We start from the raw sequence: 23,914 nt of genomic DNA, 5'->3' as shown, positions 1-23,914 counted from the left end.
TTTGACATCCTTTGGGACATTACTGAGGAATATTTCACTATGTTTAACCAGGCACAAATAGAATTTATTTTACTGTCCTGAATCAACCAGATGTAATGAATCAGAAGAGAAAGAAGCTTCAGCTAGTGCAAGGTTGGCTCTGACTGTAAACAGGCCCAAATCTCTCAATTCTCCTTCAGCTTTCAATTCAAAAGCTGTTAGCTGGGATCTTACTAAAGGCTGTTATGAACGGACAGCTCTTCCAGGGTTTCTGATATTTAGCATATTTGTATCTTCAGGCTGCTCAAAGGTGCCCAGGATTATATTTTCCCAGGTGCTGATGAAAGAGAGCTGAAAGCTGGCTGTCCATGCAAATAACATACCTCAATGAAACTAAGGGGAAACCACCACGTCCAAAGAATTCTTGAAGCATCAAAATGTTTCTCCTTTAAGCATTCTTATGGAATTTCCTGCTTTTCCATCTCTTCATTTTGCTAGTAATCCAGCAGCTATTGAGTCATTTCTTACCGGCCAGGTTCACATGTACATTAAACCCTAAAGAAGAAGAGAGCAGAGATGACCAGCTGTAGGTTAGCAGGCTCTGAACTCATTAAATGTGGTGGTAGAAGCAATTTGTCACTGACTAAGTCATCACAAGTACCCTGTTCAAGGAAACCATTATTCCAGTACAATTCTTCGAACAAAGCATCTGAGGCCTCAGAAGACACCGCAAATACTTCCTTAACAAATAATTTTGTAATGATAGTATGGCTGAAGATTGTTTTCAGTAGCTTCCAGCAGTTAATCATGGGTTGACAACTGGAGGCTGGAGGGATTAATGGAAGTGCTTGCAACATGAATTTTTCTTTTGTAATGAATTCAATAAAAATAGATTAAAAATATGTTCTTATGTAAGGATACATTGGGATTCATCATGCTCCCAAGTGTCAAATAGTTTGCCTGCTCCTACAGCTCCTGCTCAAGCTGAGCTTTCTTTGAGTATTTGGCTTCTCTGCCCTCGAAGGGGAAATCCAACTGTGATGATACTGGCTCCACAAAATCTGGCTGTGAGGGTATCGGCTCTGCAAAACCTCAGCAGCTGGCAGGGGGTGATCTTCGTCCTTTTTTGTACCATGGATTTTGTCAAAATATGCAATGAAATTGATATATTCTGCAAAGAAATGCAGCTTTATAGCCCTTGCATTTCCCACACAAATATGAAGACATTAACTTTCTGACAAGCTTTTGTTTGTAATACTGAGACAACACTAGAACCACTAAGAGTGTTCAGACAAATTTGTCGGCATTGCACGAGGAATGGTACAACTGTCATTTTTTATTTATTTATTTGCCCACCTGCCTGGTAGCGGAACCTTAAAGTTGCAGTTTTGGTGTAGTGTCAGCTGCTGCATAAGCAGAGAACAAAGACCTTAATGTTTAATGAAAAAAGATCTTATTTCGGAGACTGCCATGAATTTAACCTTGTTGATATTGTGTAGCACCAAATCATCAGGATAATTATGAGTTTTATAAAACAGCATTGCTTTTAATCGGTTTTGAAAACTAAAAGTATTCAGGAAGTATGGTAAAACAGGGCACTGATACCCATAATCATCATGAAAAAAGAAAATGTTCAACAATATCAGACTGTATCATAGTCTCATCCAATCACTGGAAAAACAGCATTTGGTTCAATGTATCTGTAGGCACAAACTGTCTGCAAGTGCTTTTTGTTCTTTAAACAGAGTTCAGCTGGCAGGCTACTTTTTGGAATTGGCATGGCAATCTGTCTATTTCTGTGCTGTTTGAGAGATAAAGTCTCAGATTAGGACAGGAATTGGGAACTGAAACAAATGGGCTCTCAGAAATGGGAGGCACGAGGATTTTTGGCATGCAGGCTCTATGCAATCAGGTCTCAAAAGCACCTTTTAAAATGGAATAAAATAAGCCTTGTTATTTTCAAAACTGATTAAACCAAGCTGACATCTCATCTTCCAGACACAGGTGTGCTATTTGATCTAACCTATATTTGAAGAGATGTAGGACATTCAGTGAGAGTTAGCAACATCTTCATCCCCCCTTTGGAGTTATTCCAGTATTTATTGAGTGCCTGCCATTACAAATGGGTACTTCCTCCCTGAGAGTTGACAGAGGAAACGCATGGAAATGGGTCCTGCTCCTGACCCATCTCCAAGCCCAGGCTCCCCTACTTCTTGTTAGTGCTCTGGGTCTTTGGCTAATGCACAGGTGAGGGTCTGAATGTAGCAGTGTGAACAGTATGTGTGTCTAGATCACAGCAGTGCTCAACTGGCCATGTATACATAATCTGAACATCCTCATTTTGTCTCTAGATGGCTTTCCTACATATATTGGATAAGACTGTTGCATTTTAGGCAGTTATCTTTCACTTCCAAACTTCTGCAAGTAAATAACCATCTGGGGATTGATTTGTTCTTCACAGAGCATATCAGCTGGTCCCATTGCATGTAATTCAAATGCTTTCTAAACTGCTAAAGCTCTGCTTATTTTCATTTCCACTCTCTACCATGTAGTCAGAGATGGCTTCATTTGCTGTTTGAATTCTGCAAACAGAAGTGAAATATTCTGCAATTCAGGACAGGTCTGTTTATAGATTTTTCCAACACCTCAAAGCCTTGTTTAGTCAGCTGGCTGACTTGGAGCTGGTAAATTGTGGTGCAGGGTATAAAAGAAACCTTTCATGCCCAGTAAAACCCACCTTCTGTGTTAGCTGTACTCTTCCAGTTTCTTTACACAAAGTTGTCCACTGCTTTCTTTGTAACTGAGCAAGAAACATACTGTTGAAGTTTTTGACAGATGTAGGATGCTGGAGGCGGTCCTAATCTTCCTCTAAGACTTTTCTTCTTCTTTTCACAAGCAGCTTGAAGTTTTTTCATGTGTGTACCCAGGCAGAAATGTGGCAGGAAGGAGCTGAGCTGAGCTTAGCTCAAATTAGCCACTAGACTGCTGGGGCCCCGTGCCATGGCCACTCTGATCTTAAAGGAATTGCACCATTCCCATCAGCCAATGAAAAGAAATGCAGTTATGGAGCTAGCTAAAAATGGTTTTAGGGGTAGCAAGGAGGAAAAAGAAATAGTATCTTACGTGCTCCATTTTTAAAAAGGATAAAAAGGAAGACCCGGGGACCTGAGGCCAGCCAGTCTCACATCTGTGCCTGGCAAGGTCATGCATGGGGCAGATCCTCCTGGAAACTATGCTAAGGCACATGAAAAACAGAAGGGATTAGTGACAGCCAACACAGTTTCACTAAGGGCAAATTGTGCCTGACAGATTTGGAGACCTTCTACAACGGGGTTACAGCATTGGTCAATAAGGGAAGATCAACTGATGTCATCTACTTGGACTTGTGCAAAGCATTTGATCCTGCCATGCACAGCATTCTTGTCTCTGAAATGGAGAGACATGGATTTGATGGATGGACCACTAGGTGGGTAAGGAATTGTCTGGATGGTTGCACTCAAAGAGTTGTGGTCAAGAGCTTGATGTGCAGGTGGAGACCAGTGAGGAGTGACATTCCTCACAGGTCTGTATTAGGATTGGTGCTGTTCAATATTTTTGACCATGACACGAACAGTGGGATTAGGTGCACCCTCATCAAGTTGGCAGATGACACCATGTTTTGTGGTGGACTGCATGTATCCTGGACTGCATCAAAACAAGCATAGCCAACAGGTCGAGGGAGGTGATTCTTCCTCTCTATTCCACTCTCATGAGACCCCACCTGGAGTGCTGCATTCAGCTCTGGGGCCTACAGCACAAAAAGGACATGGACCTGTTGGAGCGAGTCGAGAGGAGGGCCACAAGGATGATCAGAGAGCTGGAATACCCGAGGGCATTTTGTTTAGCCTCAAGAAGAGAAGGCTCTTGGCTGACTCTACAGTGACCTTCCAGTAGGAAGGCAAAGGAATCTAGGTCCAAAGGCACATAGCCTGTGCCACAGCCTACAAAGGTGAAATGTAAAAACTGATTTGCATTTTACTGCGGAATGGATGCCCTGGCAGTCACCACACAGCACTGACACCACAAAAGTGGTAGTACTTGCTGATGACCCTGCCATGGACGGGAAGTGCTGGAGCAGTAGCAGAACAACTTTTGCTCAGATGATTGCCATTGGAGGTAGATTTAATACCAGAGAAGATGACTGTGAGCCTGCCTGTACTGGGGTCAACGTGCCATGGATTAGATTGACATGGATGAGGCTACCTGGTACTAAACCATTACATCCTTTGAGAGTGCCTGCACACAACCCCCAGGAAGGAACCAGCATACTGTAATTCCCCTCTCAATGTACCAAACACTAACTTCCCCGTACAAATATGTACCCTGCATCTCAATTTACCTAAACACTAGAGCAGATGTTTAAAGCAGTGAGGGTTGGTTAGTGTCTATAACCCCGGGGCAAAGATAAGGCAATTGCTGGTTCAGTGTGCAGCCCCAGCTGTGAGCTGCTCTGGATTAGCAACCTGGGAAACAAAATGTGGATTCCCAAGTGCTCAACTACTGCCAGAGCTGGAGCACACTGAAATCAATGGGAAATTCCCTGTGCTCTTCAGTATTCTTTGGATCTGCCCCTAAGCATGCACATGGTTTATTACAGCCATGGATACAACTGGATAATAGCATGTGCAAATGACTATTTAGCAGTATTTCCATGCATAACCACAAAAACAATGGACTAAAGCTGGACATAGAATCATTTATTCTAAGAATATGAAACCTGGCCCTAAAATTAAATGTTTAGGGCATAAACAACCAGAACTTTTGATAATGGGAAGATGTGCTAAATCTAGTTCCTGATTTGTAAATGGCTATGGTTTTCTCTTTGGATGACCCCAGACATTTGGAGATGATCGGATTTGATACTTGAACACTCCTTATTTAGTTTGAATATACTGTCGTCTCCTTGCTAAATGAAAAAAAGAATTCTTGATTTGCTGTATTTTTCTGTTTTCATATCAAGGTGGTGAGATACCATCCTATTGAAATCTGTTGATTTATAAGATATGTAGAAGTCCTCCTTCCTTAAGCATAAGTTGCAATGAAGGGTGCTTAATTCATTTATTTTCTATGAATTTAATTTCGGTCTGGCCCTTTTGCCTCATCCTATAGGCAGCCCACATCAAGCCTTGGTCCTCTGTGTCTTACCAGGGCATTACACAAGTCGGGTTGCTTAAACCCACTTCCCCCATTACAACTTGCTCTGATCTCAGTCCTGGAACATGACATCTGAGAAATGCTTAGATCAAAGCACTCTATCCACCAGTGTGGTTTGGCCATTAACCTTTTGTTTATGTCCCTGCTGTGCAATACAGAGGCACTTCAGATATTTCCTTGCTAAACAAAGGCAGGCATTTAAACTGGGCAATATACTTTGCAGCTCTGGGAATGGTTACTCCATATCCTGCTTGACTCCTTTCTCTGCAGAGATCAATGCTGGGATCTTAAACATCACTAATGCCTTATAGACAATCCATTAACATCAGTCTCCTAATTGGCCAGCCATACCATTATTTCTAAAATAGGGATCCCTTCCTAATGCTGCAGCTACCAGTCCCTTGATTTCGTGAGTACATTATCATCCATACTATCAGCTGTGGAACATTTTAAACTGCAACATATTCTTTTTACTATTTACTAAGCTGTGTGTGTGAGTGACATACAAAAAATAGATGAATATCGCTGTTGTACTTACTGCAGCAAATGAGCTGATCTGGTTAGACGTGAAATGCAGACAGAAAACTACCTCACCTCTCAAGCTAATTTTAGTCTCTCCCTGCTTTCTCTCTAGCTGTGTGTGTATAAAATCGCTTGCAGTCTGACAGCGTTCCAGTAACCTGCGCCACACACAGAGCAGGATATATTTACTAACCATCTGCTTGCATGGCATGGGTTAACCGAGCCTGTGGGATTGTGCTTACCTAAACAAAACCACTGCAGTGAGGGGAAAAACAATGAATGGGTGGAGATGATCAGCCCATGCATTCCAGCTAGTGCAGTCCAGGCAGCAATGACAGCCTGAAGGTTGCAGCAGCATCGGGATCTGCATTCCAAGTGCACAGATCTTACCATCTGGAGCGATTTTACGGGGAGCAGCTCTTTATTTGCTGAGCCATGGCCAGTAACCAGGCCAGCCTGCAGGACGATCAGAGCAGGCACTGCAAGTTCTTATCCTATATGTTCTATCAGGCTGTGAGAGATCACAAGCCTGTTTGGATGCTAGAAGACATGAGAACTATGGAATATTTTTACTGGGAGGAAAATGCCAGCCTAAGAACGTACTCACCTTCAGAAGCCCTTCTCTATGCAGTGGTGCATAACCACCTGCCTTATGCTCAGTATCTGCTGTCTCATTTTCCAGAGGAGGCTCTCAAGGTGCCTGGGGAACACTTCTGCTATTGCCCATCATCTGCTCCCCACTTGGCCATGGCAGTCACATATGACAGGAGAGATATCTTGGGGCTGATCATCAAAATCGCACACAAGCTCCCCAGCTTGAACTCCTACATCAACAGGACTGGCTGCTTTCATCTGGAAGATGGGAAAACACCCCTACACCTTGCCTGTGAACTGCTGAGGTCAGAGACGGTCCTCATCCTCCTTGGCAATGGAGCTTCTCCTAGGATAGAGGACAGCAAAGGACTTACCCCGCTGGACGTCATCCTGGAACAGATGTGGGACTCCAAAGTCAACGTGGCATCAAAGAAGCTCTGCCTCGACTACCTCTTGCTCTTCATGCCCAACCCACAATTTAAGATGCGGAAAGTTCTACAAGACCATCCAGAGCACTGGACAGCTTTGCTGGGGGAAGACAAATTCAACAGCCTGGTGGGGAACACGCCTGCTTCTTTATATCTGCAAGCTATGCAAACCATTCTCCAGACTCTGCCTCCATCCCACTTCCCCAAAAGCATCCAGGAACTACCTATACCTCAGGCACTAAAGCCCTTACCATCTTATGGCAAAAAGCTAACGACAAAAAATGTGGTAAATGTTTTTCCTTGACTTTATTTGCTGGGTCTTGGATTTTCAAAGGCAACTTAGGGGACCTGGTCACCCAGCACCCTGTGTATTTTAGTGTGATTTTAATACTTATCCTATTAGGCTATGCTGGAAAATCCAATATTTTGTGACAAGATTTTAAATGTTTGTGATTTTTTTTTCTTTTCCTTTTTTTTTTTTTTTTCCTAATTGATTGCAGGCACGGCACTTTTAAAGACAAAAGCCTTCCTTGTTTTCTGTTTGTTGTGCATGTGAAGGGTTAACTGTAGCTGAGACTGTGTTATGTTTGTTTTTTCAGCTGTCAGCTGGTATCAGTGTATCTGAATTCCCAATATAACTGTATCCTGTGTAATGTACCTGGGTGAAAAGGAACAACTCCTGCAGTAGGATTTTCAAAGGGTGTAACTGCACGACTGTGTCCTACCCCCTGGCAGGAAAAATACTAGGAAAAATACTACTGTGTATGAACAGGATGGATTGAAACATCAGGTTTCCTTTCTAACAATGATCCAGTATCCTCTAGTAACAACCAAGAAGTCTACGGCTGATACTGCAGAGACGTAAAGTTAGTCCTGCAGTGTGTGATTTTAGTGAGTTACTTGACAGTAGGTCATAGCATGGACTGTATGCACTTAGAGAGGGCCAGTGGGTGTATATTCCGAGGGGCAAATTGGGACAGGCAGAAGAGCTAGTGGAAAGCATCCTGGCTCACATGGGAGTGAGGGGGTTAAAGGCAACCCAGCCCTGATGTCTCTACAAAGCTGTGCAGTGGGGAGGGAACCATTTTCCCTGCTGTCCAGTAAAAAACTGCAAATCAGAGCAGGTCCGCTGGTAGCCCTGTCCTTCATGAGTGACATTATTTATCCTTCACTTGTGTTTTAGGGGTGACTGTGTCTCCAGAAGTGATGTAGCTCACTGACTTGATATACCAGTGGGTCTGAGAATCACGGGCACTTGTTAGTTATCCGAAATGTGGGCATGACATCCTGCCATTAGAAGTTGTTTCTTGTTGTCAGTCAGAGTATTTTTGTCACCCGAGTCTAGACAGAGGGCCTGATCCTGGAAAATACAAAAAGTTCCCACTGATTTCTATGGGAACTGAAGGCGGGGTGTTTTTGCAGCTTTCCAGGAGTGGGCTGTCCTTGCAGGGCTGGGAATGCCCTGCCCAGGCAGAGTCCTGTCTGTTCAAGGCACTGGTCCTGCTCTCCTGGCTGTGCCCAGCACCAGCAGAGCAGTGGAAGAATCCTAAATCCCTCTTGGGGAACATCCCTTATTTTGGACCCAAATGTTCTCCTTCCTTTGTAAGTGTAATCCTGTGCTATAACGAAGTAGCATAACACATTTTCCAAGATCCGTACTGAGCAGCAGTGAATAAATCCCTCATCTCTTCGAATACGTTTGGTGTAAAAGGCAGTGGGGCACAAACCCCTTTCTGCAAGGCTCTGGCTAAGAAAAGATGTGCGATCAACCTGTGCATTCACATCTGTGAGCAGTGGAACCACTCAGCACAAAAACGTCTCCAGTCTTATCTGGCTAATTCTCTGCCTGTGCCAGGGCTGCTGTACCAGAGCTACACCCTTTTGTATTAATAAGCACGTGGAGCACTTCTGCTTGGTTTCTCTGTGTTCAGGGTACCTCCCGTGTGCCAGGCTACTGGTGTTGCCAGCCAGGGCCAGGTGGAGATATCTTGTGGGGCTGTGCCAGAGGCAGCTGGAAGGGCCCTTTGGAGATGCTGGGACACTCCTCCTGCACACCCTTTCCCAGGTGCTGGGAGGTAGCACTGTGCCAGCGTTGCCTGCGCTGCTCTAGGTGAAGATGCACACTTGGTGAGGCGGAGAAAATGCCAGCCAGACCTACGAGTGGTGAGCAGGCCACAAAAAGGTTAACCCTTCCCCTGCAATCACACCTCCCTGTTGGTGCCCCTTCAGCTCTGCCTCTGGAGACTTGCTCTGCTCTCCCATCTCAGTCTATTCTACCTTGTTCAAGGAGGGGAGGACACGAATAGTGGCAGAGAAATCCAGGGTAAATCTCGGGCAAGGTTTTTGCAAAGAGGCTGCAGCGCACACTGGCAGGTGGAGGCTGTCACAGCTTCAGGAAACAGAGCAGAGCCAGAGGCAGATTTGCATAACAAGTAGTGGCTGAGCTGCTTCTGCCCTGGCAGCCTCCAGAAAGGCAGTGTTGGAGGAGGAGGACAAAGCAGGCACTTGCTGCCCAAGGCTGCTGAGAGCGACTCTGCAGAGCATAGTCTCTGTGGCACCCCTGGAGCCCAGAGAAGCAGGATTCACTTTGTCCCCAGCAACCATGTGCTATCTTATCCGCATGTCAGTGGGCGAGAGGCAGAGGAGGCTGGCGATGGCTATTATTAGAATAGTAATTAGGCCCTGGGAGCAGAGAGGAGGGAAAGTAAATCATCCAAAGGAGGGATGGTAAATCATCAACCATTACTGCACTGTCTTGATACCATGAGAGTTTTGATGCTATAAAGAGTTTCAAAAAAGACAGGAGCGACAGTAGGACTGCTCAGCTTAGAAACCAAATGATGCAGGTGGGAATTCTTGGCATTACTGAGGCAGCTCTTTCTAACAGGGCAGGGATGTATGTCCAGAGAGCCAGAGCAACCCACTGTGAGCAAGTGCTTCTAAAATGGTGCAGGGATTATTTGTTGACTAATAGTTGGGGATCAGTGCAAAGGTCAGAGTTCAGGCACTTTGGCACTCAGGTGGCTTTGTACCAAGCAGAATGCTTTATGTGCCTGTGTGAGGTTATCCACCAGCCAAGACAGAGGATAAGAGCTTGATTCTGAGCAATTGCTCAAGAAACTCAAATTCTGGGGCATATCTGCACCTGGTATCACAGCCTGGAAGAAGGCTTCTGACTGTTTGCTGGCCAGCATGCAAAAACTCAGGTGTTGTTAGCCCAGGGTGCAACAGGCAGCGGATCACACCAGAGCTCTGCCATTTCGGCTTTTCCTGACCATTTTAAGAAAATATCAAGCACTGTCTGGGCCTTGGCCACTCTCCTACTACCTGACCTCAATGTACAGTCCCACTGGGCCAGGGTTTAGGGCCATTAGCATCATGGTGCTTCATTTACCGAACAAGTTTTTCCATCATAAGAGTGCAGGGTGGGATGTCCTTCTGCTGGAGGGAAGGGATCTTTTACCTAAACCTGGTTCACTAATCTTGCAGTGACCTGCCTGTTAGTTTGACGTTCCATTTGTCTGCTACAGTACAGCGACATTACATCATTTACAGACAAATCTACCTCAGCCTTTTCTGTGTTGATCATTTTTTTTCATTCTTTCCAAGCCAGGTTATTAGCAAAAGTAAATTCTATATATTTTCCACTGTTCCTGCTATCTGACAGTCAGTAGTCTTTAAAAAACCCTGTACTCGCATGGCAAATATGTTAGTGACTTTGCTAATAAAAGAAAGTGCTAGGTGCTGTGTAGTGATGTTTACATTTTGCATATAGACATAGTAAGTAAAGGTAGCTTTTTATTTCAGAACTTGCCAAAAAGAATGCAAGCAAGAAAGAAAAGAAAGAGGGATCAGTCTGTGCTAATCTTTGGATTATAGGTTATGTTATTTGATTTCAGTTGTCAGGAGTAGCACTGTAAAGATAGGATATGTGTCTGTGTTTTACTTCAGTATCAGTGAGCATCATTTCAGTGAGCTCTGAGTGACCTTGCGTTCGTATGTGTGCCTGTATGTGCACACATGTATGTCTGCCCTCTTCTGGTACAATTCGTAACTGACTGACAGTACTTAGACACCACAGTACTCATACGCAACAGTGATCAATGCCTTAAGAAAGCAACCTTTTAATGAAATAAGTTTGCGTCCCAAGCACTGTGCTGCTAACAGGTAAGAATGTGTCTTCTCTTTCCAAGAGACAGCAGCTTTGCTTTTGAAACAGGCGTTCTGTCCCTAAGCATCAAACACAAGGGCTTCTTCATGCCAACAGACACAATCATCCAGCAAAGGATTTGTGACAGTGGACACATCTAATTCTTGAACCGACTTTTTAAACAAAATCTATTCAATGTACATCTTCATCTTTCTTTTTTCCTGGTCTGACAGCAGAATTCAGCCACATACGATTTACCAATCTTATGCTACTGTTTCTGCAGCACCATTAGCAGGGAGGACAGGCCAGATTTTGACCTCAGTTACATCTCTTTACACCTGAACTAACACTTTTTACAATGGTCAGTTGCACCACTGCTGATGCTTGTTGGTATAAGAAAAAATGTGTTCTTCAAAGCTCCGTAACTCTGACTTCAGAATATAAATAAATGGATACTTAATCCCTGAAAACATTTTTTACATTTTTCATACTTTGAATGTATACAGATATATTCTCTAACACTGATGGGTACTTCCCTGTTCTTAGTTCCCTTGGCTTTTTTTGTCTTCAGCATGACAGGGACTGATGCTGTTGTTTACTGATGAATGTTGCCATGCCCTAGTACAATGTTCATTGTATGATACAACTTAATGATTCTATGATTCTAACTTTCTTATAAAGCCATACTTTTGTAATTTTGGTTTCTCTTTTTTAGGGAAAAAAATCTTCCATATAATTGTGTTTGTACATTACTCACTGCATGACTAAAGATGAAAAGATTGCAACGTGCTGGGAATAAAAAATATATATATACCTTATATAAATATAATAGCTGTGAAAATTATTTAATCTGATTGCATTGCCATAATAAACTTGCAGTATAAATTTGATGTGTCTTTTATCAGCCAGTTGGTCAAAACCACCCACCAGCTGCTTTTGCTTTGGCTCATCTTGGTATTTGATTACTTCATTCTGACTGCTGAGCCATTACCTCCAAAAATTTGATCTGAAGAACATGGTATTTTCTTTCACAGGCTTGTAATAGCTGGCTGTGCTGCCAGGGGATGACCCCAAGTGATGAGGTGAACCCACATTTCACAGACTTGCTGTAAGGTGAAGGTGAATCAGAAGGGGCTCAACAGGACCAAGTGGTAATTGGTTTTGAAGATTTTCATCTTTTATGTTAGAGCTCAGCTCACAGCAGCTTATGACAAAGCTCTTTCCAGTGAATATAACAGTGCTGGCAGGCTCCTTCCCCTATCTCATTTGTATGCAGTGAACATGCTCCTTTCCTTACTAAGGTTTTAACTCTGTAAGGAAGCATTTCTCTGTAAGGCTTCCAGAACCAACTCTAACTTTTCCTGCATGGTCAGCTGCTGCTGAAGGTCCACAGGCAGATGTGCATCTGTTACTCACTGTGCCACCTCCCTCTGGGTAACAATCTACTGGCATCTGTGTAGAAACATAGCCCTGCCAAACTCCTCTACTGACCTGCCAAACAGCTACTCAGACTGTTTCAGATGACACCATCACAAGGCTTGCACTCCAGTGCCAACTGTACCTACAAATCTCCTCTAGTGCACTATGTACAAGGTATAAACAAAGGAGTTAGTACTTCAGACTGTGATTGCACAATAAATTATTGTTTTCATGGTAGAACGTGGAGAGGGGAATTGTTTCCCTGATTCGACTTTAAAAAAAAAAATAATGGCCAAGATTATCTCTTTGTATTTCTAGTGGGAGATTTAACTACTTTGCCCCCAAGAACGTAGTCCCCAGAGGCAAGTTTTCTGGCTTATTGGTTTCAACCTTCCCTGTCTCTCTCGATTATTTTTCAACAGTCTTAGGAATCTGGAGCAGTCCCAGACAACTACCAAACATTGTTCTAGTTTTCAAGATGGGCAAGAAAGAAGACCCTGTTAATTACACGCCTGTCAGTCTCACTTCAGTGCCTGGTAAAATTATGGAGAAGATTATTCTAGGAGTTATTGAAAAACACCTAAAGGACAGTGCAGTCATTGGTCACAGCCAACATGGGTTCATGAGGGTAAAGTCCTGTTTAATGAACGTAATTTCCTTCTATGACAAGGTCACCCACCTAGATGACCAAGGGAAGCCAGATGATGCAATCTTTTCGGATTTCAGCAAAGTTTTTGATACTGCTTCTCACAGTATTCTTTTGGACAAAATGTCCAGCATACAGCTAGACAAATAAATAATACAATGGGTGAACAATTCCAAACTGCAACAGAATCATAGAATCATAGAGTAATTTAGGTTGTAAAAGACATCTAAGATCATCAAGTCCAGCCATTAGCCTAGCACTGCCAAGTCTACCACTAAACCATATCCCTAAGAAACACATCTACATGTCTTCAGAATATCTCCAGCAATGGTGACTCAACTACTTCCCTGGGAAGCCCGTTCCAATGCTTCAAAACCCTTTCAGTGTTTTTTTTTGTTTTGTTTGCTTGTTTGCTTGTTTGTTTTGTTTTGTTTTCCCTAATATCCAACCTACATCTCCCCTGGTGCAACTTGAGGCCATTTCTTCTTGTCCTATTGCTTGCTGCTTGGGAGAAGAGCAACCCCACCACAACCCACCCTGCTACAACCTCCTTTGAGGTATTCGTAGAGAGCGATAAATTCTCCCCTGAGTCTCCTTTTTTCTAGGCTAAATAACCCCAGTTCCCTCAACCGCTCCTCATAAGACTTGTTCTCTAGACCCTTCACCAGCTTCATTGCCTTTCTTTGGACACACACTAGCACCTTGATGTTCCTCTTGTAGTGAGAGGCCCAAAACTGAACACCATACCACAGAGAGTGTCAGGTGTCAGTCTCAAACCTGAGGCAATACAATGCCCTTGCCATCTACATTCTGGCTACCATATAGCTCAGATGGTCTCATATGGAAGGATGTTTTCATGAATCATAGAATCCCAGAATGGCTTGGGTTGGAAGGTACCTTAAAGATCACCTAGTTCCAGCTCCCCAGAGAGGCAGGTACACCTTCCACTATACCAGGTTTCTCAAAGCCCCATACAACTTGGCCTTGACTGCTTCCAGGGATGGGGCATCAACAGCTTCTCTGGGCAACCTGGTCCAGGCCTCACCACCCACTGAGTAAAGAATTTCTTCCTTATATCTAATCTAAATCTGCCCCTTTTTTAGTTTAAAGACATTCTCCCTTGTCCTATCACTACATAACCTGATGAAAAGTCCCTCTCCAGCTTTCTTGTAGGCCCCCTTTTGGTACAGGAAGGCCACTATAAGGTCAAACCAGAGCCTTCTCCTCTCCAGCCTAAACAACCAAAACACCCTCAGCCTGCCTTCACAGGAGGGTATTCCATCCCTCTTTTCATCCTTGTGGCCTTCCTCTGGACTCGCTCCAACAGGTCCATGTCCTTTTTATGCTGGAAGCCCCAGAGCTGAACGCAGCACTCCAGGTGGGGGTCTCAAAAAAGCAGAGTAGAGAGGAAGAATCACCTCCCTCGACCTGCTGGCCATGCTTCTTTTGATGTAGTCCAGGATATGGTTGGCTTTCTGGGGTGCAAGCACACATTGCTGGCTCACGTTGAGCTTCTCATCAACCAACACCCTCAAGTTACTCTCCTCAGGGCTGCTCTCACTCCATTCATTGCCCAGCCTGTACCTGTGCTTGGGATTGCCCCGACCCAGGTGCAGCACCTTGCATTTGGCCTTGTTGAACTTCACGAGGTCCCTCTGGACTGCATCCCTTCCCTCCAGTGTGTTGACTGCACCACACAGGATGGTGTCATCTGCCAACTTGATAAGGGTGCACCTAATCCCACTGTTCGTGTCATGGTCAAAAATGTTAAACAGTCCCAGTCCTAATACAGAGCCCTGAGGAATGTCACTCATCACTGGTCTCCACCTGGACATCAAGCTCTTGACCATAACTCTTTGAGTGTGACCATCCAGACAATTCCTTACCCACCGAGGGGTCCATCCATCAAATCCATGTCCCTCCATTTTAGACACATTTTAAAATACAGCAGTGCATATACAGGCCTGAAATCTTTATGCTATATTAAGCTACCTTCGATTCTGGAACAAATACAAGTTGGACAACCATTTCTACTTCTGCCTCTCCTTATTGATTTTATTTCAAAACTGTCTGGAGGAGGAACATTATTGTGTTATGTTTACGTTATGCTCAACATAATTAGGCCCTATTCATGAAAGAAATATTTAAAGGCTCTCTCTCAGAGTTATTATGACAGTCCCTCTGGATCAACTGCCATCACAGTGGAAAGAGCATTGTCTTCAAATTGTGAGCAAAATCTAGATGATCTTTCAGAAAACCATCTTCTGATTTTGAGGATTTGACTGAAGCAGAAAATGAGCAACTATAGGACAAAAGTCTCTGCTCCTCTGCCTGGAAGGTGTTAGGTGGTGACAGTATAAGCAGTCTCTTTTTCTAAGTTTCCAGGTCTTCAATGCTATTTTTCTCATGTTATAGATATATTTTCAAATATTACTACTGTTTTTTTTTCTTTTTTTTTTTTTTTTTTTTCATTTTCTCAGAGTGAGATAATATATCATCCTCAATAAAATTTAAAGACTGTTCAACCCGGGGAAGCTGTTAATGAACATGCTCTCACCAGCTAAAAGCAAGAAAAAAGTGTATTTTAAAACGAAAGCCCTGCATTACGTATATATATATATATTTTCCCTCTAATTCCTGTGGCTTTGTGAGAAAGGCCTGTGTTGCTCAGCTATTGTTTGACACTATACAGTTCCTCCATTTTTGCAACAGGTCCTTGAATTGCCACAGTTTTGAAGTGGATTCATTTCGTCTTTTTCTTCCCTCTCTGCATTATGAGTACCCCAAAAGCTCCACAGGGATAGCTCAAAAACTACATTTATTAGAAGATAAAGTAAGACCTGTAACTCCTAAACCAGAGAAAATTCAGCTGGGAAAGGCAGGATAAAAATGAAGGGATTATAAAAAACCCTCCCTTCCTTCAGCCTGCTTGTTTGCCACCAAAGCTGTAGCACGTTTAGTAATATCACTGCCACCCTTACACCCGTGCAGCTGCTACTGATGGTCATTTCTACAACAGACTGCCTATTTTTTTACGACAACTTTAAGATTTTCCAGCGTGCCCATCCCAGGGCGCCCCCCAGGCGCCAGGCCGCCGAGTTTCTCTGGGCCGCAAGATGGCGTCGCGACCCTGAGCGGGGTGAGCGCGGGACCTGCCGCCGTCGGCTGCCCCTCACCAGCCCCCAGTGGACGAGGGTGACGCCGTTTTTGTCACTGTGTCCAAACCTAATTCAAATAAGCAAAAACAGTTTGGGTGATTTTTTTTTTTTTTGGCAAAATTTTGATTTAATTTGAGCAACAGAAGGGCCTCAGGTACCCTAGAATTTGATCCTGGAGCTGAGCAGTAAACAAAGAGCTGTGAACAGAAGAGAATTGTTTTTCGTGGGCCTAGTGGGGTTGCTGGGCAAAAATGTGTTTCAGTCATGAAGAACAATCAGCCATTTCTTATCCTCTCATCTTTGTTCTCTCCGAAGAACAGGAGAAGCTGTTTTGGCTGAGCTAAGAGGCTCCATATTTGTATGTTACAAAGCACGTAAATGCCAGCCCCGCTCCACGCACCTGAAGCAGCCCTGCTGGGGCACTACTCCTGCACACAAAAAAATCTCATTACACAGAGGAGCAGGATGAGGTGGAGCTGCAGGTGTCACCATTTTTCCCTTTCTGAAGAGGAGGTGGGTGAAACCCACTGCGGCCAGACAAGAAGGAAGGCATTTCCGATGCGGCAGGAGCTCTGTACGGGGGCAGGGAGGCTGCCTGTTCGCGTGCTTGACTGGTGCAGAAAGAAAAGGGCTGATGAAGAGGTTGATACCCACAGGGAGCAAAGAAAGGTACTGCCAAAGATGTATTTACCTGTCTTTCTGGCACGTTTGAGTAAAGCTCAAATAGCTCCCCAGACACTGGCAGCAGGCCTGATAGCCTAATCTGTCAGCTAACAAAAATCAGTATAGCTTTCTGAAGCTATAGCCCTCTGATCTGAAAGTCTGCCCTTTATTTTCACTTTTGTCTGCCTCCAGCCTAATCAGCAGACCTTCCAAACTTAAAAATCAGCTTTATATGCAAAACCAAAAATAAAACATCTGTATATATCCTAGAAGTCTTCACAACCTCCTGTTTTAATAATATCTCTAGTATATATATTTTTTTCCTGACTAATTCAGCCAGAATCACTGAAATAATCCTTGTAGGACTGTTATATGTATTTCCAATTATGCAATTTATAAGCTCTGGATGCAAATAGCTTTTTGTTCTTAAGAAAATTATTTCTTCATTAAGCATAAAATCAGATTATTTTTTTTATCCCTGCTTTATCTGCAAGCCCTTATGCCCCCTTTATGTATGGTTTAAGTACTGAGCTATGTAGAAAGAAATTAATCATCTTATATCCCAACAAGACACGGCAGCTGGGTCAGCCTCACTATGAAGAGGCTTTTCAATGTTTGTTTTCAGAGAGAAGTAAAAGTCTGATAGACAGACACTTACTTTCAAGCTGCTGCCTTTGCCAGAGGCAACCCACGCAATCATGAGCCCTTCTGGCATCTCACTGAGTCATGTAGAACTGCCACAGATAAATGGAAGACAGCCAGGAGGAAAAAAAATTCCATTCACATCCAGCTAATGAGTAGAAAGTTCAAAATTGCCTACTGTTTTACAGGCTGTGTACCTTAATTAGATGAATCACAGAACACTGAGGGTGGAAAACACAGGCCAAAGAGCTCATAAGAGTCCACTTCATTCTTTTACACTAACAGCATTATCTACCTCCCCACAAGGGAAGATGTCCCTCCATTTTCTCAGACAACAAAGTCATCTGGTATGATGCATGGACTAATGTGGAAAATAAGAGCAGAAATGATGTATGAGCTAGATGCACAAGCACTTTATTCCTTTTCCTTGCCCCAAATCCAACTATTAACATCACTTTCCATAGACACTTACTTACCTGCCTGCTTTCTGGTCGAGGTCAGGCCCATGACGAAACATCATGAGCTACACTGAATATCAACATAAGGACCAAATTCAAAGTGATGTTCACATGGTAGTATTTGGAATTGACTAATCAGAAATTTCTCTGATGTGATAGCAGGAAGATGTTACGAGCCCTGGGCAGTCCTGGGACTCTCGAGAAGAAACCTCATATTAGTGTAATAAATAAATTGCATTCCCTTCATCTTTCTTTAGGCCAGATTAGAATGAGGCAGCCTAACAATGGAACGCTTCACGAATGCTTAAGATTGATACCTGGTATCAGTTTACAATAGCAAGCACAGAGCATGGAAGAACTAATAAAAGAAAACATAATTAGTACAGTTAGTAAACAGCTAACCTGTAGAAGCAGACAGGAAACCAACACATACCGTCATGTAAACCTATACCTATACTTAGCTTGCACATTATCACTGGAAAATGTGTAATGGGTTCCAGCAGCCCCACTCGGTTCTCCCAGGAATGGGTGTGTAAAATATCTGACAGCAATGGAGCTAGTAGTGGTGTGTTCAACTGTGTAGTTCAGTGTAGAGGCAATGTGTTCACAATGAACTCAAAACCTTGTGGTTTCCTTCTTGGTCTCTCTATATTACGACGTGCTCAGTAACACAATTACTGTCTCTTTTTCCTTTACTGGATGGATTTAGTTTTTTCTTGCAGCAGAAGGAAGAAATACATGGTTGTAGATCTCAACAAGCCAAATGGTACTGTGTATTTTGGTTATTCTGGTTTTATGATGTCTGTTGCTGTCTTAGAAGGAAATAGGTTTTGACAAGAGATTTGAAAAAAGATGGATAATATTGTCACATGTCGTTTTGTCATTGCACGTGGCTGCTGGAGCATAGACAACTCCATTGGCAAATGAAGAGTCACTGATCTGTAGAGTCAAAAAATGGAGATAAACACTTATGCCATGGCAGCATATGAAAGAAAGGAAGAGAATAGAGCGAAAAGCATATCATAGTTGGTGTTCACAATTCATTGTTGTCAGAACGAAAAGGAGAACAGCAAAGTAAATGTCAGAAACAGATACGCAGGCTGATAAAACGACTTTGGGATACAGAGGTTTAGGAAATAATGCCATAGTGGGAAGTCAAGAGATGAGGAGTGAAAAGTGTCAACAATCATTATGCAGGGGCATGAGGTTGATCTAGAAGCTGTGCTTTGTGTTGACTGCAGTGTCAGAGAAGCCAGAAAGGGGGCAATAATGTTAGGCAGGAGATAAGGTGAAAGTTGGTAAGAGCATGATCTGTCCTGAGTCTTAGAAACATTGCAAAGGAAGAACCATTGGTATTTAGACCTAGCCTACCGTGCAAAAAGAGTAGAGAGAACAAGAGAATCCTAGAATGGCTTGGGTTGGAAGCAACCTTAAAGATCACCTAGTTCCAACCCCCCTGCCTAGGCAGGGATGCCACCCACTAGACCATGTTGCTTAAAGCCCTTTTCAGCCTTGTCTTCAACACCTCCAGGGATGCGGCATCCACACCTTCTCTGTGAAACCTGGTCCAGTGCCTCATCACCCCCTGAGTAAAGAATTTCCTCCTGGTTACTTAAATAAAGGAAAAAGAACATGGCAGAATCTTAATTATAAAAGATAAAGGGAATAAGAAGACACACAGAGGAAGATCAGGATTAAATTTTGCTTGGTGTTCAGTCAGCAAGAGAAGTGGGGGTGGCAATTTTGCCACAGCAAAGCTAAGTTGAGGGAAATAGATTCGGAGCGGTGAGTCAGCCTTGAGAGTTTACAGTTGCACAACTGATACTTGCAGCTGCAGAAGAGTGAGGATCATATGAAGCTCCAAGGGAGCATTTCTTCCTGCACTTTACAGCTCAGAATCCCATAGAGCACCTGAAGTTCAACAATCCTTAGTCGTCAGAGATATGCACAGGCATGTCAGGTAGAGAAGAGAATGAGAGAGCAGTGGCTAGATATTGAGCTGCAGAAATATGCCTGGAGTAGAGAAGGAACTTGAGAGAAAATCCCTCTCTCACTGGAGACCTCACCTCTTGGGGGAATCTTCTGTGAGTGAAGGTTTAGGACAAATGTGTCAGCTGCTGCGAAGTCTTTTCTGTGGCCAATCCATGAAGTACCTTACTGGGTGATAAATAATAACACATGGACTATGGAGTCATATTTCAGTCTATAATTATACTGATTAAAATAATTTTGTTTAAATAGCTTATCTTTGTTTGCTTCCTGCAATACTGCTGGAAATCCTATGTGGTATCCAAATACATTTTTCTCCCTTTACTCAAGGTTTTGTGAAAAATGAACTGCTTTGTGACATCTGATTCTTAAGTACCTGCCTTAGTGACTGAGGTAGCAAACACGCTCCTTTATTGCTCTGGAAACTAGCTTTGCATGTACTGTTTCATCTACTCCTTAATTCTTCCACTGGGGCTCTAAATATGGACTAAGCTGAAATACTAGGACAATAATTCTTAATCCACTGAGGAACATTAACTGAGTGGTAAGACAGCGATTGGCTGCATACTATGAACATGGTTCCATTTCATATCCTCTCTGGAGATGCTGATTCACTGATGGAGTGATGTTCTTCCAGGCAGGAAAAGATTAAATAGAGACAACAGACTCAAAAGTAATAAATAACACTGTAGAGCAAAACTGCCTGATGTTGTGTTATTTTAGAAGTCCTGTGTTATCATGCCTAGCAGCGGGGAGGAGGTATGCATCTATTTAGCTCCAGCAGCAGTGTCTCCTTGTGATTCTTTCTTAACCCCATTACCGTAAAAATGTTCTTCAGAGGAACGTGAGTGCTGTTTCCCTTGCTTCCCAAATGTGAAACTGAGGTGCTGGAGCAGAGAATGGTCCTTTGCTGCCTGACACTAGCAGAACATGCAGCAGACAGGAACCATGTTTCCTGGCCACAGCTTCTGAATGCAGCATGTGGTCACACAGCTTCCCTTCTAGTGTAGCGCTGCAGAAGGGCTGCACGGCTGAAACTCCGAAGTTTGCGTAGTGCTTCCCTAGCAGACACAAAGCACGGGCTAGAATCACATGCAGCCCTTCAGAGAATTGTCACATCACCCTGTTCGAAGGACCATCTTCAAAACCAGGCAGCAGCAGTTGATGAAAAACAAGCCTAGTGCTCTTCTCTCTTGATTTTGTGATCCAGAAAGCAGCTGTGCTGCTCTCCTCCCAGCTGCCATTCGTACCGGTGCTGCGAGCTTACCAGATCACCCTTCCTCAGCCTTGGGACAGGCAGCACATTCGGAGTATTGAGCACAGGCTCAACATTCAAAATAGACAGACCCACAGGACGGGCTTCACTGGACACTGTTTCTGTCTTTTCCGGGATAATGGCCAAATGGCATGCATTTCAGCAGTTTTTTGAATGTACTAATTTTACTCTATTTCAGCAGGAATGTACTAATTTTACTCTAGTAGTTGGTCCACATGAATTGTGAAAATTAGGCAGTTGTAAAGGTTTTACTTCTCCTCTGTGTCGATCAAGGTGCAGAAGAAAATCTAACCTTGCTTGTTCTTTACAAGAAGCCACGTTGCTGTAGGACTTAGTGTTAACAAAGAAGCATGCTCGCCTCTTTTATCCTGTGCAAATAAATGTCAGAAAACTGATCACTGACTGGTAGCAGCTTACGAGAGGGTTTGAGTCTCTGAGTTTTCTGTATGTGCAGAAATCCACAAAAACACTGCCTGTGTCTGTGAATTGCAATCAATTTCACCTGATCCAGAATGTTAATTTGCTAAAGGAGACTGAGAAGAGGGCTTGATCTGTATTCGTATGCAAAACCAGGGAGGCAGAATGCTCAGTTTGGTTTTGATAGTATGTTGTGCAGCTGTGAGAGGTCAGGCCCCCAAGACGGACTCTAGAAGTGACCTTGCCCTCTCCTGCAGGTGAGGGTGTTCTCCCAGGGCTGGAGCATGCATCTTTAATATCCAGCTCGTCTTTTTTGCTGTGTGTGCTTGTGGCTCACAGTATAGTTACTCTTGCTATATGCTTTGGGGAACTTCAGTGTTTCACAGCAGGGTCATGGTTGACATTCTTAGCACATTCCTGTCATTTCTTCACCCTGATATAGCAATTGATATTCCACACAATGCTGCCTCATTTCTGGTCAGGCTGTTCTTTACAATCTATTTTTAATTTTTCCCCAAAAATTTGCCTAGTAAGGACTTTTGTATAATTGCTCCTCAAGATTTGCATTTCAGTGTAGTATTAGTTCTTGGAGCTGGCTGCAGGCTCACCTCACCTCCCGCCAAGTTAATCCACATAGATAATTTACCTAAATAATCTAAACACAGAAATACATTTTTATTTTTATTTTCAGAACAGTATCACTCTCTTTTTTCTTTTTTTTTTTTTAACTTTAGTAATTCAGTGGCTTCTGCAGTAGGTCTTCAGAACTCTTCTCCTAACTGAAGGGGGCTGCAGTATCTGTCAGAATGTGTGTGTGTTTTTTTTTTTTTGGTGTATTTTCTAAGTGCTTTTCATGTTTTCCAAGTTTTGCAGCCTAGAGGTAGGCTCAACTTATTTGTGACTGGTGGTGTCAGGCAGGTGGTTCTCTTTCCCTTTCCTCCATAGTCATCTGCTTTAAATTATCCAATTTAAATTAACCTATCTGTGATAGGTTTGTTTATCTTCATTTCAACAGACTCAGAAGGCTTCAGATCCACCTGTGTCATTGGATTCGGATGGAAAGGATGACAGAATGAACCATATTTGCTTTCCAAAATCAAGCTTGAAATTCCCTTTGAACCTGAACTCCCTGGTTGTAATTCACATCTGGATAGACTGACTTAGGTATTTTCTTCATTCCTCTCCCCAGATATATGATCCTCTTTTTTCTACGAGGATGGTCTATTTGTAAGGGTTCCTTGATGTTCTGCCTACGTTTTCCCTTTGCTTCAGGTCATTTTAGAATGCTCCTGTTTCTACCTATTGCTCCCATTATGTTTGTATTCTTGCATACAATTGAAAACCATCTTCTGTCGTTCTTACCTTTGGAGTTGTTGTTTGTCCAGGTTAGTCAGTTCTTTTTCATGTTTCCTCACTAGCTCTAAAAGGTATTTTATTTGAATCTGGCAAATAATGCTCTTCAAACTCAAGCTTTGTGATCCTGTATGCCCCTATCTGCCAACATCGATAACCTTTTCCTTATAAACAGTTCTTAGCATTTTGCCAAATTGTCATAAAAAGAACAAAATGGGGAAAAGCATAAATGCAAATGACGTTTATCGAATGTAATGGTAATGATCCTCAGCTTCATCTTGCAATAATGTGTTTGATATGCCACCTTTCTGGTTTCCTCCTCTGAGTATAAAAATGACCTTTGTCTGGATTCTTTTGCTGCCATTTTAAGAACTCTTGTTCCAAACAGGCAGTCTAACTGCCTTGGCAAGTTTAAAGACCTAAGCGCAATCGGCATGTTTCTCTGGTGGTAAGTGGGCAGTAAGCTACAGTCTCAAAATCTGTGTGCGTGATCACAGTCATTTTTTGGAGTTACGAACCTGTTTGCATCTTTCTCCACTGGTAAACAAACTAAAAGCACCTGGCAAAGCACAGCTGAACTCGCGCAGCCATCACAGCAAGGTAGCTGTATCCAGGCTGCCTACAGGAAATGATATGTAGCATGTGTCAGCCCCACAAACCATTTGCAGGTACTGTAGGTATGTATCAGCTGACCCAGGGCACACCTGTGCCAGGACCATGCCAGCAGTTTAACAATGATGTGTCTTTTTCTGATGTGTTTGTTGGAGTTAAGAAAGAGGTTCAAGATGCCTCTCCTGTGCTTCATGCTCTGAGGCTGAAGGTAAAGGGAATATTTCTGTTCCTGCAATAAGATATGATGAGGCTCCACGCTACTATGATAGAAGGCAGATATTGCAGAGTTACCTGAAGTGTTTTATAACTCTGTCTGTCAAGGATCCTTTTTTCCACAGCTCATGTCAGCCAGACTTTGGAAAATTTCATCTAAAATTACTCAGCCACACATAAAAATGAGAATATGGCAAATAAG

General features: G+C 43.1%; 1 protein-coding gene and 1 long non-coding RNA gene across 2 annotated transcripts in view; both read left to right on the top strand.

The window, feature by feature from the left end:
• The first annotated feature begins 5,985 nt into the window (after positions 1 to 5,985).
• LOC125179661 (ankyrin repeat domain-containing protein 9-like) lies at positions 5,986 to 8,430 on the top strand. Its single transcript, XM_048078424.2, has one exon. The coding sequence runs from the start codon at positions 6,130 to 6,132 to the stop codon at positions 7,018 to 7,020; it is 891 nt and encodes a 296-aa protein (XP_047934381.1). The 5' UTR covers positions 5,986 to 6,129; the 3' UTR covers positions 7,021 to 8,430.
• Positions 8,431 to 16,219: 7,789 nt separating this feature from the next.
• The window catches only part of LOC106043149 (uncharacterized), a 30,293-nt gene continuing 22,598 nt past the window's right edge, over positions 16,220 to 23,914 (top strand). Inside the window, exon 1 of the long non-coding RNA XR_007168867.2 lies at positions 16,220 to 16,758. This is a non-coding gene — a long non-coding RNA (uncharacterized lncRNA). The remainder of the gene's footprint in view (positions 16,759 to 23,914) is intronic.

This window comes from Anser cygnoides, chromosome 3, assembly GCF_040182565.1.
Source record: "Anser cygnoides isolate HZ-2024a breed goose chromosome 3, Taihu_goose_T2T_genome, whole genome shotgun sequence".
Taxonomy (NCBI): Eukaryota; Metazoa; Chordata; class Aves; order Anseriformes; family Anatidae; genus Anser; species Anser cygnoides.
The sequence above is the reverse complement of the archived record's forward strand: the minus strand, read 5'-3'. Positions and strand labels throughout refer to the sequence as shown.